Source organism: Selaginella moellendorffii, unplaced genomic scaffold (genome assembly GCF_000143415.4).
Source record: "Selaginella moellendorffii unplaced genomic scaffold, v1.0 SELMOscaffold_53, whole genome shotgun sequence".
Lineage (NCBI taxonomy): Eukaryota > Viridiplantae > Streptophyta > Lycopodiopsida > Selaginellales > Selaginellaceae > Selaginella > Selaginella moellendorffii.
This window is the reverse complement of record NW_003314314.1, coordinates 16,394-34,107: the sequence shown is the minus strand read 5'-3', so window position 1 is coordinate 34,107 and position 17,714 is coordinate 16,394. Positions and strand designations below refer to the sequence as shown.

Here is a 17,714-nt window from a genome sequence, read left to right as displayed (position 1 = left end):
CACCCTTGCTATCATACTTTTTGTGTTAGTCTCATTTTGGTCCCAAATGTTATTTATAGAAAGTGTCCAAATTTACTTATTTGGCATATTTACGGAATGTAGAGATTCTCATGAACACAATGATGTTTGTCTCGTGTCCAAATTTGCAATCTAAGAACATTCCATATTTAATAAGTTTCAAGCTTGTTCTAGAGACTAACTTCTGGTACTAAGGGAGGCTTGGGGTGAAAGCCCAAAGCGTGTGTTCCTCAAAGGGGGGTGAGGGAGGCTATAGGGGGTTCCAAATGTATAGTAGGGATAGTGGGTAGGTCGTGCATGGCCGATCAACCTGAGGCATAGTTTAACTCCTATTTACATGCTTGTCTTTGTTTTGCATTTGGCTTAGGTCTAAGCCCAAGTTCCACACCATGCTAGCTGGTAAAGTACCCATGTCTTTATATTAGGCCACCGGTATGCCAAAATAGCACTAGACTCCGTTTGGCTCCGTTTTGCATGCTAATCCTGTCATCAGGATGTTGGTTGCTCTAGGATTGTTCCAAGTCACTCTAGGCTCCTGTCCCTTCACTCCTTGGGCTATATGCTTGGGAGTTGCTTTCCATCACTTAGCTCCATGCTTGGGAGTTTGGAATTTGTTCCTTCGTTTAGTGGCCCAAGGCCTTCAACCTCAGGTTCCACACCACTGTCCTTTGGACACGTGGCATGTGACACATGGCATATGACACATGGCACATGGAGGGTTTAGGTTCCACTTCATAGTGTTATCCTATGGTAAATCACCATAGGATAGGAGGTAAAAACCAAGTGCGCTACAAAAGTGGATGATTGGTATTTGTTTATTTTCCCAATTTTACAGTGTATAATTTACCTAATGGGCTCTTTGGTTAGTAGAAAGGATTGTATCAAGTGTTGTGGCAAATTAGATTCCAAATTTATGATCATCACCAATTTATGTCATCATTGTGGTGAACTTGGATAACTAAGGATATATCATATTTTCACAAGTGTTTATCATCCTCAAATGAATGATTTGGTGAAATAGCTGATTGGACCTTTAAAAGGATGATCACAATGTATAAGAATTTTTAATATTGAGATTAGGATTGTTATTTTTCATGTCTTCAATATGTGTATATCATAGGGGTATAGGGTGTTTTACCATATAAAGTATTATATATGGTCATGACCTAACATTACCAATACTTTTACAATTGCTATGAGTTGCTAAGACCTGGGATTAATATTTGATTACCATTCTTGCACTACTGTAAACTTTTGAATCTAGACTTTCCGGGAGGTCACCACCCAACCCAGTATTATTCAAACCCAAGGACACTTAACCCCAAATATCCCAAGACCCTTAACTGATTGGAAAAGGGGGTGCACTCTTTTTCATAGGCCTTTTCCTTTTATATTTGAACCCGTATAGATCATCTCTTAAGTTGTTCCTTTTAGTTACTTATTACTACTTGGAGCGAAGTTTGTTAAACATTTCTACTGCATATAAATGAGACAATAGCAATGTTATAATTCTCATTATTATCCATATCTGGAGTATAAAGTGGATGATTAGTATTTGTTTATTTTTCCAAATTTATAGTATATAATTTACCTAAAGGGCTCTTTGCTTAGTAGAAAGGATTGTATCAAGTGTTGTGGCAAGTTAGATTCCAAATTTATGATCATCACCAATTTATGACATCATTGTGGTGAACTTGGATATTATAAAACTGATTATTCACAATTGAAGAATAAGTAATAAAGAAAAAAGAATAGTTAATCTTTTATTAGCATTAAGTTGAATACTAAAAAGTTGCAAACTTTGCAAAGTAAAGATGACAAAAAAGACTATTCTGATTAAAGGAAGAGACTTTTAATCACTATTTGATAACTCAAATATATGTAGAATAATTAAAGGAACCTCAAGAGAAGGCATAACATAGTTTATGCAAAGTTAAACATCTTATCTTTGTTATTTAGTGCTGGGTCATAGCAGTGTATTATTTGAAATTGTTGAAGTTGGGAAGCTAGACAACTTACATCCCTCATAAAGCATTGTTTGTAATACATAGAAATACTGTTCTTCTTTATTCAGAATTCAAGATTGCTTCTTTAGTGGGATATGGCTGAAATCAAATATCTCCTTGAGACTGAAAATAAGTTTCTCTGCATCTTGATCTCCATCTGATGATGATTCTTCCACCATATAAACAACAGCATCATCCCTAATATTGTCCTCGAACTCCACATGCTCTCCATCACTAAAAACAGCTTCTCCTCCTTCCTCTGAACCACCTGAGCTTGACGATGAACTCAGAATGGACTCATAGGACGTTGTATCTAAAAAAGAACAAATAAAAAGTTTTGTGTCTGCTAAATTCAATGTCATACAACAGTTTCAAAAAGCAAATTGGTGGCAGAAGTATGTGTGCTTGGTAACAAGATGCAGCTCAACAGCAAACATGACCAAAATTGACTTGCATTTTCCTGCATGATGTAAAGCATAAGCTTTAAGGAGAATGATAGAGAGCACTTACCTTGTGAATTCAATGCTCTTGAAGTTTTGTCATGTCAGGAAGTTTGCATGTTAAGAATGGCACATCTAGGGTAAGCATCTAAACATTCACCAACAAAGAAAGCACACAAAGACTGTACTTACTATAGCTACCATCTCGTTTCTTTGTTTTCTTCTGGAAAGTTTACTGAGGTCAGATGGTATCTGGTAGCTGGTTTGATCAGCACTCTCAAGCTGGAAGCATTAGAAACCAGCTCCAGGGACTTGTTCCAGACTCAAGTCTAGATATTGAGAGATGAGAGTGTGTAAACATCTTCTGGGATGCAGCCTGTGAGCTGGTTCCAGCGTGTCTGAGTTTCAAGAGCCAGGGCGCTGCCTAAGTCACTGCCGAGAAATGTAAACGAACGCATTAAAGTGAAATAGATTTAGTAAGGGTTAGGGCATTAAAGGCATTTTGCAAAGGGCAAGCTATGGCGCGAACAGAGCAGGAGCGCAGTGGATGCGTCACAGGTTTGTGGTCTCTCTTTCGACCAAAAAAGGCGCACAAGGGCGACAACAAGGTCCACCCGGAAGCCATGGACGCGGCGGCCTCGAAGCTGAAGGTCCAAGATCGTGTCTGTGAGGCCGTCTCGGGAGAAGCCATGGACGCCGCCGCCTTGAAGTTGAAGGAACTCAGGCACGAGGTGAAAATCGTCTTAGAAGCGATACGACAGGAGCGAGGGCACAAGGAGCCGATCAAGCCGATCAAGCCGGAACAAGAGAAGGAGGACGAAGAGGAGAATCAAGAGAAGAAAGCGGAGCAGCTGAAGGAAGAGAAGAAAGCCGAGCAGGTGAACGAGGAGGAGAAAGAAGCCGATCAGATGAAGCCGATGAAGCTGGAACAAGAGGAGGAAAACGAAGCCGAGAAGCAGCTGAAGGAGGAGGAGCAAGAGAAGAAAGCTGAGCAGCTGAGCGAGGAGGAGCAGGAGAAAGAAGCCCATGAGACGAAGGAACTCAGGCGCGAGGTGAAACAGGAGCAAGGTCACAAGGAGCAGCCGCAGCTGGAACGAGAGGAGAAGAATCAGCCGAATCAGCCGATCAAGCCGATCAAGCCGATGAAGCAAGAGCAGGAACAGGAGGAGGAGCAGCGGATGAAGCCGATGAAGCAGCAGCTGGAACAAGAGGAGGAGCAGATGATCAAGCCGATGAAGCAGCAGCTGGAACAAGAGGAGGAGCAGATGATCAAGCCGATGAAGCAGCAGCTGGAACAAGAGGAGGAGCAGATGATCAAGCCGATCAAGCAGCCTCTGGAACGGGAAGACGATCAAGAGAAGATGAAGCAGCAGGAGAATGACAAGCCCAAGCAGGAGGAGCAGCGACCCAAGCCAATTCTACTGCCAGCCGGGGGTCGTCGTCCAGGTATGGTTCCTTTTGCTTCTCGCATTCTTCTTCTACTGTGACTCACGATGGCCTTCTGGACTTGCAGGTTCCAGGCCGAAGATGGTTCGCTTCTCTTCCTCAGCGGAGGACATTCTTCCCGACGGCACCCGACGGCGGAGTGAAACCCATCTTAGCGATGGCCGAGGGGGCTATGTTGAGTTCGCGTATCTCGAAGCTTTCCACAAGGCAAACCGGTGGCTAAACCAGAGGGGAAAAACCGAGAAGAAGATCCGCAGCTTGGAAGAGGAAAAGCGCGAGGAAACAGAAGAGGAGAAGCACGAGGAAAAGTCTTGGAGTGTTAGCGCGCTCCGGATTCTGATCAGACTCACCGAGCAGCTTTACGAGGAGCTCAACGGCAAATCCAGCGACCGAGAGAGGATCAAGCGAGCGCGGAAGATGATGAGGCTCCAGAAAATGCTGGATAGGATCCCGAGTGAGAGGAAACCGTGGAAGAAGCTTCAGTCCGGCGAGGTGGTCTTCGTGAAGGAGGCAAAAGAACTATATGATCGTGCGGGGAGAGATTTTGTTGCCGAATTCAAGAGGAGACAGGTAAGTTTGATATACCTTCCAGATTCCAGATGGCCGTTTGCTAATAACTTCCGTGTTTGTTGTAGAGAGCTGAAGTGAACGATGAGTGTTTGTTTTGTCAGAACCATGATGGGGAGAAGATGATCGGCCGGGCTGGAGCGAACTCTAAGACGACTAGACCCTGGGTTTACCTGAGAAGAGAACACGAGCAAACTGTTCTAAGCACGTCGAAGAAACGAGAAATGAAGTTGGCTCCGAGCTCGAGAAGTTGGCTGCAAGGATTGGTCAACTGGAGGCCAGTGCTCGGACTCTAGCATCGGAGAAGCCAACTCTCAAGAGTCAAATCCAGAAGTTGGATCTCCAAGCAAGTTGAGCAGCACAGTAGGAAGCCACTAAAGCTATAGACCAGTTAAGTTGAGAGAAGATCGACTTTCTCGAGGACTCGACTCCAAAGATTTGCAGCTGTCCAAGACGTGAAAGCAGCACGTGACGACTGTGTCTCGGGGCTCCAGGCAGAGAAGTCCATCACACTTCAGGCGTCTAAACAGGCCAGCGACCAGCGTCCACACTCTTCTAAGTCAAGAGAAGATCAATGGATCAAGTTTGACTACACTCTACAGTGTCTGGCGCAAGGAGGGATCTATCTTATCAGCTTTCCAGTGGATGGAGATGATTCAGGAGCGCCTGCTGCGGTAAGGCTGTCCATGATAGTAGCGAGGAACGACGTAAACCAGTGTCAGATGGCTGCAAGATGATATAGCTGAAGCTGCTCGTGACTGGGGTTTCGGATGGCTGCAGAGACTATAAGACAGACTACGCTAGACGTTCTCTGTCATCTGGTGGAATGAGGGAAGTGTTCGGACAGGAGTTCTTGAAGGAGAAGCCCCAGGGGATAATGGCTGACGGAGTCGAATCCGCTGCACGAGGTGGAGCTCTCGGCGAGAGCACGTGATGGCGGAGTTTGGAAGTGCAAAGGCGAGGCTGGAGAAGCAAGTAACTGGCAGCTGATGGAGAGGATCACGGGACTCGAGGCGCTGGAGGAGAGAGAGACGTGCCAGATGCAAAGCAAAGCTTTGGGCGAGGAGCTCTGAAGGATGAAGAAGACAAGCCGAGGAGAACCGATGTGAGAGCAGAGGTTTGACGGATCAGATGGACGCTACATGCGACAAGAAGGAGCATCTGGCTTCGCAGGAAGCTGTGTTTTTGCATGCTTCCGCTCAAGCTTCTCAGCACGATCAAGGCCTGAAGTGGCGGAAGCATTCCCTAACTGCCAGACGTTCTAAGCACGTCGAAGAAACGAGAATGGAAGTTCAAGAAGTAACCAGCTCTCGAGAGTCAAATACAGAACAGAGGTGCAAGCCAAGTATTGACAGCTCGAGCAGCGCAGGGAAGCAGTAGCAAGCCTCCAAAGCGCCAGAGACCAGTCTCCACACTTCTAAGTCAAGAGAAGATCAACCTCTTCGAGGAGATATCCTCCCTCGACTCCAAAGTTTCGGAGATATCTTGATCAATCGGGAGATAGCAGATAATTTTGTCAAGATCTGGGCTTCTCAAGCGGAGCTCGCTCAGACGGTGCCCGAGATCGGAGCAGTCAGCCAGCCGAGTGGAGAAGAGTCCATCAAACGTTGGCGTGAGAACAGCGAGATGAGGAGAAGATGAGATGCCAAGACGGATCAAAGACAAAGCTCTCTAGTTGACGGAAACGGGACGAGAGCTTCAATGCTGTCCAGGATCACTCTTACAGGTGCTTGGATGATAGAAGATGATGATGGCAAGATGATCTCAAACTCGAAGAAACTGCTTGTGGCGGCGGAGCCAGAGGTTCGGCTTCACAAAGACTGAAAAACGGCTGATGTTCGCCCCTGACATGCGGAGACTACAAGAGCTGGAGCGAACTCTAAGACGAAGCAACAGTCATAAAGACAGAAGATTGGACGAGTTTCATGGAACGTGGAAGCTGGTGCAAAGCGATTCAGAGGTTCAATGGCCACCTTTACAATCGAGAAATGTGGACTGAGGGTACGTAGAGTCATTCGTTTTTTCCTCTTCCATTCATTTCATCCGTGTTGTTAAACAGAAGAAGCAAGCTGCAGCGACACACAAATTGTGATGGTAGCTCCTTTAGTATCAGCAACAAATCCTATGGTATTTTTTTTGTTTTTTAATTTTCTCCTCTGGTGGAATATCTTCTGAGCTCCAACTTGGTCCAGATCGTTGGAGGCCGTCTCTTCGAGACTAAATAAATAAAACATCTCAGAGACTACGCTAAGGAGCTGCTTATTCTGGCCAACTTGTGATTATGTTTCTTTTGTATTTGGAAAATAGTCTGACTGCCAACTTGGTCCAGATCATAGGAGGCCGCCAGAACAATATGTAAATGAGGGTGGAGCAGGACTTGAAGCAGCGAAAGATAAAACCAGCGTCAGAGGTCATAAGAATCGAGCAAGTGGGAATCGAAAACTGTAAGATGATTTTAAAACTTGGAGAGAAAGGGAGCAGGCTGAAACAGCTAAGATCGAGCAGCAAAGATTGAGCAGCTTAAAGACGAAAAAATTTCTTAAACCAAGCAGGGGCAGCAGGTTGAAAAATGGAAGTTTTAAGTTCGCCCAGCAGAGTAGGGGCAGCAGCTTCAAAAAGAAAAGTGGAAGCAGCTAAAGAGCAGTGACAAGTTTGATCGAGCAGCAGAATAGTTCAGACTCGTGATAGTTTTTTTCATATCATTTTCTTTGATTTAGCTGTAAAAACGATGATTTAATGTTCATAATGTTTGAATCTCTGAAAGGTCCGAGATCCGACTTGCAACAAGATGATACCTAGAGCACGCTAGGGCTTGGCGGCATGGCCGCTTGGCAAGGCATCCCCCGAAAAACTCGTGAACTTTACCATGTAGGCCGAGTATTTGCAATCTGTAGACTGGTCTCTAACATCGTGGATCTTCTTGTACGTTTGCAAGGATTCCTGATCAGTTTGTCCCCGTAACTTGATTAGAAAATGGAAAAACAAATCCAGCTCAGGAAATTAAGATCTTACATAGTTTGCTCCAGAGGCATTACCATCACATAGCATGTAAATTTGAACCGACCCGACCAAATGAACGATCTTCAATCCACTGGGAGTTTAGCAACTCCACCTGTGAAATAAAAAGAACGAAACAAGAAAAAACAATGATGAGAGTCATACTATTAACAAGAACCTCCAGTGGTTCTGGGAAAAAGCAAAATCACATGAGACTAGAAGAATTCCAAAGCCTTTGAAGACGTGCACGTTGATAAAGGACGCTTTGCCTTAAATCTCCTGCTGGACTGTGGGGTAACGATGGTGATAGCGAAGGTGTTCGACTTTCTAGGCACCCAGGCACACGACACCACGACACCACGTTAGAGCAAGAACTCAGGAGCTAATATGTACGCACCTCCAGTTGTTCCATATGGTATAAAGCCATTTGACTTAGTCTAGAAGGTCATAAGCGGATGAAAAGGGAAAAGGCTTGCCCACCTCCTTCCAGACAGTCAAAGTTGTTACCATTGTATGGGAAAAAAACTAAATTTCTGCACGTCGCCACCAATCAAACTTGTAAGATTGCTGTTCGTGAGCATCAAAGAAAGCTTCAAATCGTGAACGAGAGTCTAAAGGCCATCGCACTTGTAACAATTGGCAAGAGACTTCCCTTCACCTCTGCAATTTCTTGCAGTTTGATAGATAGATCAGCATTGCAGCATTTTACCAGCCTCCACACACAAGCACTCTTTTAGATACTCTTGTATAGGAAATTGATAAGTAGAAACACTTGTCTTCGTTTGGTTATTATAAATAAAAGCTCCTACTAAATACTGATTAAATTGAGAATTGTAATCCAAGATTATTAATTGATTCGTTTTACTCTTTACATTTGGCCTTTGACATTTTCCTTTATTTAGTTATTATGTTGCAAGTTTATATTTTTATGGGTTCTTAAAATCTATGACATCAAGAATGCTAATATTTAAAGCAAATTTTTATGGGTAATAAAGTTTTATTAGTTTCACTATTTTATGTTTCTTGAGAAAATATTATAATTTAATATATATTTAGTTACACACACACACACACAATATAAAGGTATTCTTAAAGTATAACACCAGACTAGTATACAACTACTAAATTTTTTATAATTGTATTAGCTGATAATAATATTTATTTTATCTTAAAAATATTCAAATAATGATATTTTAAAATTCTCAATATACCAATTAATGTTAAAACCTTTATAGAAATTGTTACAATAAAAGTAATAAAAATTTTATATTTTAAATAAATAAAAATGGATTTAAAATTAGATTAAAGGTATAGTTTTTTAATTCTTTAATAAATCATAGAATTTAAATAGTATATTTATGTGAAGCAAAAACTCCAACAACACCAACATGAGTGAGTACAAAGAAGCACTGCTGCCTAAAGATTAAAACTTATTATTTTCCATCACAACACTCACTTACTCAATTATTCTTTACTTTTCCTAAGGCTTTCTTTTGTATTTTCTCTCCCTCTCCCATCAATATTATTATTGTCCTTTGATCCTTTATGGCAATAAATAAAATATTAAACACATACCATCTACAAGATCTCTTCTAGTTATGAGGTCTATAGGCAAAACTTTAAAGCTATAGTTGAAGTATGAAGAACAAAGAAGCAATTAAAAACACAAGGGCTTTGATTTTCTTACTGTCCCAAACATTTTAATCAGCAATGTTAATCTAACTTTTCTTTGATCCCTTGGGCTGTAATCTTTGGTCCTAACACCTAGGTGAATTTGGTGAATTGGCTAGAAGAAAGTCATAAACTTAAAAATCACATACTTCTATTATACACTCTTGACAACCATGAGGAATCGAGTGCTCTTAAATTTTAGAGAAAACCCCCTGAGGGACTAGTGAGTCCAACCAACTTTATTATAAGGGCACTTCTAAATACCAATAGACTAGTGAGTCTGGCCAGCTTGACTAGAAGAACTTGACAAAGATGCTAGAATCTCCAGAACACTAGGTTATTTTGGCAATATAAAGTCCTTGCAAGGATATTAATTTGTTTCTTCTCAACAACAATATTTCTAGATGTGTCCAAAGTTCCAATCAAGAGGATTTCCTAATATTTTTAGTGTATTTTTTTGTATTAAAAGTCGAAGTAGAACTTCATATTCACCAAATTCCAAAATTTCATAATTAGCATAATTATGCCTAGTTAGCATCATCCTATTATGTACATTAGGCATATATTGTAAAATATCATAAATGTGGCTTCAGGTATCAAAAAATACTTGTTAACCAGTACTTTTGGACACTCTCTCTTCTGCCATAAAGGTCGATATAGTTGGACCACTTTATTATTGTCCCCTCTTATGCTAGTGGAGTTAATTGGACATCTTAAGTATACATAAACTAAATAAGCATAAGGATTGAATTTTTTATATATTATTAGCTAAATGTGTTGTATGTTGCACTAGCTAATGATAAAAACCCTCATGTGTTGAGTCTAGTTCCTCAATAATGCTTTATGATAACTTATTGTGTCCACCAAACAGCCTCACTATCATACCTTGTGTATTGGTTCCATTCAGTCTTTTGTGCTATTTATAGTAAGTGGTTAAATCTGTCTAAAATGCATATCTATGGAATCTAGAGAGTGTCATGAATCCCATGGTGTTGTTCCTGCATCCCAATTCACAATTTAGTTTTATTCCATATCTAGTAAATTTTCAAATCCCATAAACTAGTTGTTGAGATTGGGGTGAAAGCCTAAAAGCATGCATTTTTCTAGGGTGAGGGATGAGGGGTTGTGGGGGGTTTTAAATGTATAATAAAGATAGTATTTGGAAGCATTATTGACCATCTAAAATATTAATTTGGCTCCTGCTAGATTGTATTGCTCATGATTTTGTATCTAGCTTGGGAATAATCTCAAGTTCCATGTTGCTCTAATCAGTGGGGTATCCACCTTTTTGTTATAGGCCACCAGTATGCCAGAATTGGGCTAAACACCATCTGATACTATTTTACATGCAAAAGTTGGATATGGGGAGTTAGTGTTCGTAAAAGATATTAAGTGTGTACCAAATCTTCATTTTGTTGCATAAAGGGTTTGGAGTTTGATATAAGCCATAAATATTTTTTTTTTAATTTGCCAACTTACCTTTTTTATTCGACCACCTTTGCTTTGGCATTAGTTAAGTTCCCTTGCCAAGGTCCCCACTTAGGTATAACAAAACTTAATCACAAAACCTTCTAAATCCCAAGACTTCGGTGCATTTTTTGTTTCGAGTGTTGCAACACAAATTTATTGTTGCTTATCTTTACATCACATGTTATAGCTAGAGAGACCACTCTTACTCCCACTTCTACCCTTGCTCCTATTTTTACTTCCGTTTTTACTCCTACTCCCGGTCTTACTACTATTGTTGCTCCCACTCTTACTCTCACTCCTACTCTTTAGTTGCAACTATGGGTGTTTTGAGAGATAGGGAAAGGAAATTTTGATTATCAAAATATTCCAAATAGTAAAACTCCACAAAGGCTATATTAAAGGTCCTCCCTATTTCCTCTGGCAATTAAGTTTGGAATTACGGTTTTGTGAATTTGTATGTGAGGGATGGATCCGTGGTTAGGGCTGAAAGATGACCTAAAACTTGGTGAACTCAACATGAATAAGCTAGTTTAGTTTTCTTGAAAGAATGGAGAGTTTGTTTTAGGAAATTGAGAGAAATCTTGAGTTAGATTCATATTTTTAGAGACCCTAGGACCATTAGGGGTTTCAACTTCTAGGAATTTAGAGTGTAAGTTTAAAGATTTTTCTCGTTCTTACATTAATTTTCTACATTACCTCTTTCCACTTGGTTTTCTAGTGATTTCTCACGATTAGTATATTGATTCTAGTTTTTTTTTCTTTGGGTCGATGCGACTTGGCATCCTCTTTCCAACAAGCTAAAGAGCACCTTGTTTTGTGGAGGATTCAATTGCTAATTTAATGAAATTTTGTCCATCACGCTCCTCTGTTTTTCATGGTAAATTTTTCAACACTCTAAGGTTGCAATTTTGGGACTGATTCAAGAATTTTTTTTTCTGGACATGTAAATATAAAGACAAGCTTTTTGGAGAGTCCTTTCTTGGTAGCCAATTCGCTTTAAGCTATGATATGGAGTACTTTTTCTCTCACGGCGCTTCATAGCTCAAATTTGCAAGTTTCTAGTTTAATCTTGAGGGAATTTGAAGTGTCATTCTCATGGAAATCATTACGGCCATGTTATTACCTTTTACCAATGTTAAAAATGAGTGTTTCTTGTACTAGGGAGTGCATTTTCTTTTGTTTTCCTTTTTATTGTCTAGAATTTAATGTTTGAATCAATTTTTTTTTGAGATTTTAGGCATTTTAACTCATGGTTTTGGTTTCATTCTCTTGGTTTGAGTATAAACTTTTAAACAAGTCCATCCACACCCATTTTTGTGTGTAAAGTCAAGAGATTTCCATGCAAATATTTTCCTCTTAGGCATTTTGAGTATTGGAGTTTAATTTTTTCGTTTTTCCCCCTTTTCTTTGCAATATTTTTTTCTTTTGTCGTGAGAAATTGGCATTTGCAAGAGTGAGAGTGATTTTATTTGGGAAAAATCTACATGAGGATACTCTTTTATTTGGAGTTATCCCATTTAGATACTTTGCTCTCACACAAGTCAAAGTTCTTAGTGTGTTGTATTTTCCACAACTTGGCATCTACTACATAGTGGACATTTTATGCTAGTTCACACTCGTTCCAATTAAAGATGGCAACTAGCAAACTTCCATACAGTGCCTAGGGTATGGGGACATTTTTCACACCTTCTACGAGAGCTCGATTATCAAACTACTGTTTTTGATGAGGAGGATTCATCATTCATTACAGATATCGAGTCAGGGAGTCCACCATCCATGGCTCTTCCTACATAAATCCACATTCTACAGCAAGGCACCGACTTGACATACTTATCTGGCAATGGCGACATCTTTGCCAATACACATGTCACTCATTTCGAGCAATATTACATGTCGAATGGCATCATCGAGGATGATCACAAGCTTTGTGACTTCTTGTGATCGCTCACTAGCCGAGCAAAAATGTGGGTAGAGACACTCTTGGAGGTAGATATGGTTGACAACTCCACATTCAAAGCATCTTTCTAAGGTCACTTTGATCAATAGTGACCAACAAATTGCTTACTCATGGATTTGTTTGTTTTTTGGCAAGGAGCACATGAATCTGTGCCGGAATATGTGATGTGGTTTAGGTTTTACTAGAAGGAGTGTGTCCTCATCACAAATGAACCTCATGGCATCACTACATTCATCTTTGGCCTCAAGGGAAATCTCAAATGTAAAATGCTTAAGCGAGAGTTTTGGATGTGTTATAAGGCATTTGCTGTAGTAGAGACTTTGGAGTGGGATCTTTTCCAAGATCTCAAGATTCCTAGGGTAGAGGAGGTTTTCCTCCCACCTTCATATAAGAGCTCATATGCTACGATGATCCATTCTTCTCCAGCCCCGCACAGTGATGATAGAGTTCCCTCAATGATCGAGAGGGCATTGTCAAAGCATGCAAGATACAAGGAGATTATCTAGCAGCAATGATAAATGCAAGAGAAGCTACTTGAGGAGCTTAAAGCATGCTGCTTACAGTAGGCAGGGAGACTAAGATGCCCTCTTCATTCTTGGTACTACTCGCATTGCGATGTTATGATACACAACATAAAGAGATGTTGGAAGCTTCACTTAGAACTTCAACTACCTTTTGTCCAGCATGTTTAACAGTAACTTCTACTAGACAACATATTTCTTTCATAGCTAGAGATAGATACCAGCAACAATTGGAGTAAAAAGCGATCGAAGACACCCTTTCGTCGAGCTGTGGAAAGACACTGATGCATGTCAACATAGTTTATGTTGTAGAGGACGATTATAAGATGGCTGCTATAACTCAAGGGCGCAAGAAGGTTTCTCCTTTAGCCCCAAATATTGATGGTGAGCAAGATCCAGCTCTAGTTTCTAGAACTTCCCCATCTCTCATGACATGCAAATTACCCCATGCTTCGGTATTTGCAATGCCACCCACATCTTTGGCCACAACTTCAAATCCAACAATTTGATATTCATCCAACTTTCAATGTGGGGTCTCCCAGCTGCCCTCCACTCTTTCTCAAGTCTCATAAGAAGTTCTTGCTTAGATTGTTGACACTTTAGTCTAGATCACACTTGGTGAGCTTTTGCAATATGTACCTGGTTTTACTCCTTAGCTAGAGGCTTTGCCAAGTCCACAGGCATCCCCATGGAACATCAGTATAACATCCACATCATCAACACTCAGACCACTTATGATCTCAAAGCATTCTTTGTGGAGGTCCACATCAGTGATAGATCTTTGACAGCACAAGCATTACTTGATTTTAGATCCTAGAGCAACATCATCTCCCTCAACTTGGCACTTTCTAGTGGCTTGGAAGTGGTGAGAAACACAACTATCATCCTCAAAATGTTTGCCAATCACTGAATTATTCCTACAAGCATCTATTGGAATGTCAAGATCTTGGTGCAAAGAGTGGTTTCTATGCTAAATTTCCTTGTTGTGGACTTCTAACAGTTAGGATTTGGGAAGCTAAAGGACCACATTATCTTAGGAAGGACTTACATGACAACTTGGGCCAAGGGAGAATCAACAATTACTAACAGCATCTATGGTAGCAGCTCTTCTCAATACCCATGGTCATTCTCTACTTCCATATAGCTTGTTTCAAGTGGATGCTTCTTCCATTATTGAAGTTGACTAGGCTCTCATGGTTTTTTTCCTGAAACTTATCGAGGATGACACGCTGTTGGAGATCTAAATTGTTGACTACAATATGATTGAATTCTTCAACATGGACTGGACTACATCAACACTTTTGAGTACACTTTTGACTTTCCAGCTTAGTGACTACACTCTTGGTGGCACTTCTCACCCCAAACTTGCAGTCCAGCCTTGCTACTCACTTGGGATATGACCATGACATAAAGGTGGCAGGCATTTTCTAGCAGCATCTCGACTTTTCCTTGGAGTTTCTCCCAACTTGGCACCTCATCTCAACTCTTCCCAAACTTAGGTTCATGGCTGGATCCCAACTTCATTCTGCTACAACACTCGAAGCATTCTCCGACACTATCGACACTTCACTCAACCACCAAATCTTCATCAGCGACACATGATGACTTCCATAGGTCCTTGGGGACACTTTCTACCATCTTCAAGAAGCTCCCATCCTTCCAAGCAGTTCCAGCATCTTAAATTCTCTTACAGTGACATTATTCACCACCTTAGGCATTTTCGATGCAATCTAACACTTGAGGGTGACTAAGTTAGTTTCAGCGGCATTTTAGGCCTTCTATAGGATTCCTTGCATCCTCTTGATGCTTCCATCATCATCACCCATCACAGAAGCCACTTGCACTTTTTTTTTTACTTTTTTTGTTTTTTTTTGTTTTTCTTTCTGCTCTCACTCTTTTTACATCTTTTTTCAGGTCAAGGAATTATGTGGAGAAAGTCTCTTTTAATGAACACGTTCTAGCTGCATTATTGATTGTATGAAAATTTCTCGACTCTTGTTGATTTGTGCTTCATTTCTTTAGTTTTTTTCCCTACATCAGTTCCATCCTCACATTTTCATCACCTAGAATTCTCTACCACACACTACACATACCTAATAATATCTTTCACATTTTCCACCATTCATCATCCATTCATACTAGACATTTGTGGACAACACTTCATCATAAAGGCTCTTCCAGACAAGCAAAAACACAAATCAAGATATTCTCATGCACAACATGTGAAATATTCAATGAACTAGTCACATACTGCAACTTTCTTATTTTTAAAACTGATTTCTTCTTCTAGTAGAATAGCCTGATTGCAAAGGGCATCCAACTGCTTTCAAAGGTGTGGCTAACAAAAGCAACACCCTTTTCTTCTAGCTCAAATCATAGGTGAAGCAGTTTGCCACCTTTTGAGCAGTAGTCCAGCAGTAGTCCAGCAGTTTTTGGTGTGAGCAGTAGTTATGACTTCATATTTCACTACATCAGATTAGAGCCCATCCTTGGACACACTCAATCATATCATCCATCTACCAAAATCCCCTATCATCACTTTCTTCCATTATAGTTCATCTTCTATTTCATAGTTACCACCATTAGGCAATACAGTCCCTATGCTTTCTTCTTCATTCTCAGCCAAAGTTTTGAGCACAAACTACATGAGCTTGAGGTTGCATTTGCATATTCACTTTCTAGAGTGTTTGAGCTTCTTTCCATTTGGTTTTTTTATTCTTTTCTTCTCATTTTTCCCTTTTTTTCTACTTTCTTGAGTATCTAATTCAACTACATAGTTTCCCATTGGGTTTTTCTTGTATCTTTGCACTTTAAACTCCTTTCCCATCTTCTACTTTCATCTTTATTTTATTTTTTATTTCCATCTCTTGTTTTCTTTCCCATTTCTCTTTGTTTCAGCAATTACCCACTCTAGACACTACATTCTAGCATATGGGAGCATCTTAGCTATGGGTTCTTGCGCACCAAAGTCTTGTGCACCCACCAATAGTTGTTTGTTGCAGCACTAGCTCATTGCCACTTTCTCCTCGCATCACATGTTGCAGCTAGAGAAGCAACTCTTACTCTTGCTCCTAACCCTACTCTTGCCCCGCTCCTACTCTTACCTTTACCCCTATTTTTATTCCTACTCCTACTATTGCTCCTGCTCCCACTACTACTCTTACTCCTACTCCCCAGTTGTAGATATGGGTGTCTTGAGAGAGAGGGAGAGGATATTTTGATTTTTAAAATATTCTAAATGATTGTATAAAAACCATGTGAGGGTGAAATATCAAGGGTCCTCCTCATTTTCTCTTGTTGTTGAGTTTGAAGATGCAGCTTTGTGAGTTTATATGTGAGGGATGGATCCATAATTGGGGTTAAAAGATGCCCTAATAGATACTCTTTCCACCTTTTGCCTTTGGGTGCCCTAGCCATGTGGCTAAAGCAAGGTTTTGATGAGCAATGCCAGATATCCAAGTAGATAGTGCCACCCACACTTAGATTGGGAGCATTGACTATTTAATCTCCTAGGGGAGTTAGAGTTAGCTTTTGAATACTTCACTAAGTTACCCCACTTGTCTATCTATATTCACTTTAGTCTTGGACTCCTTAATGGTTATATCATCACCCACCATATAGGTATAACCTTCCTTAGCCACATTGGTTTTACTAACCAAACTAGTTCCACTGAAGTCCTCCCCTTACTATCCTTTTGTAAGCTCCTGAATTTGGACTTCCCAGGAGGTCACCAAGGACGCTTAACTCCAACTATCCCAAGACCCTTAACCGATTGAAAAAGAGGGTGCATTCTTGTTCATGGGCCCTTTCCCTCTATATTTGAACCCCAACGGATCGTCTCTCAAGTCGTTCCCTTTGGTTTCTTACAATCCACCATGCTTCCCTACAAGTTCACGCCCTCGTGAACGGAAGCTGAGAGTCGCAGCTCTCCCGAGAGCCTCGCTCTCTTGACACCCTACCCCTCGGGTCGAGCCCAGTGGGAGCAAATTGGACCAGCCAGATGTCAATCAACATGTGGCGTGAACGGAAGCTGAGAGTCGCAACTCTCCCGAGAGCCCCGCTCTCTTGACACTCTACCCCTCGGGTCGAGCCCAGCGGGAGTAAATTGGACCAGCCAGATGTCAATCAACATATGGTGTGATTCCCCTAGCCAACCAACAGAGTCGGACCCAAGACCTCTCTGATACCAAATGTAAGCTCCTGAATTTAAACTTCTCGGGAGGTCACCCAACCCAGTACTATTCAAACCCAAGGACGTTTAACTCCAAGTATCCCAAGACCCTTAACCAATTGAAAAAGGGGGTGCACTCTTGTTCATGGGCCCTTTCCCTTTATATTTGAACCCCAACGGATCATCTCTCAAGTCGTTCCCTTTGGTTGCTTAGTTGCTTACACCTTTTAAAGCTCACTTGGGAAATAATTGCTTTGGGATTTCACTTCAGATTCAAATTCAAACTTGGACTAGGTCTTGGACTCAGTCTTGGACTCGGTCTTGGACTCGGTCTGGGTCTTGGCCTCTATCTTGGTCCCAGTCCCGGTCCCTGTTTCAAGCTCCATTTTGGGCTCCATCTCAGACTCCTTAAACTCCATTTAGACTCGATCTTGGGTCCATCTCAAACTC

At 41.0% G+C, this 17,714-nt stretch overlaps 1 protein-coding gene across 1 annotated transcript; it reads left to right on the top strand.

The window, feature by feature from the left end:
- The first annotated feature begins 3,764 nt into the window (after positions 1–3,764).
- LOC9636262 lies at positions 3,765–4,824 on the top strand. The gene is made up of 3 exons (XM_024687448.1): positions 3,765–3,910; positions 3,978–4,480; positions 4,546–4,824. Exons 1-3 carry the CDS (start codon positions 3,775–3,777, stop codon positions 4,771–4,773), a joined length of 867 nt encoding a protein of 288 aa, XP_024543216.1. The 5' UTR covers positions 3,765–3,774; the 3' UTR covers positions 4,774–4,824.
- Positions 4,825–17,714: the final 12,890 nt, after the last annotated feature.

Coding starts and splice junctions, on each gene's coding strand:
- LOC9636262 (XM_024687448.1), top strand. CDS start 3,775: ATGATCAAGCCGATCAAGCAGCCTCTGGAACGGGAAGACGATCAAGAG. Junction 3,911..3,977: donor AGCCGGGGGTCGTCGTCCAG/GTATGGTTCCTT, acceptor CTGGACTTGCAG/GTTCCAGGCCGAAGATGGTT. Junction 4,481..4,545: donor CCGAATTCAAGAGGAGACAG/GTAAGTTTGATA, acceptor TGTTTGTTGTAG/AGAGCTGAAGTGAACGATGA.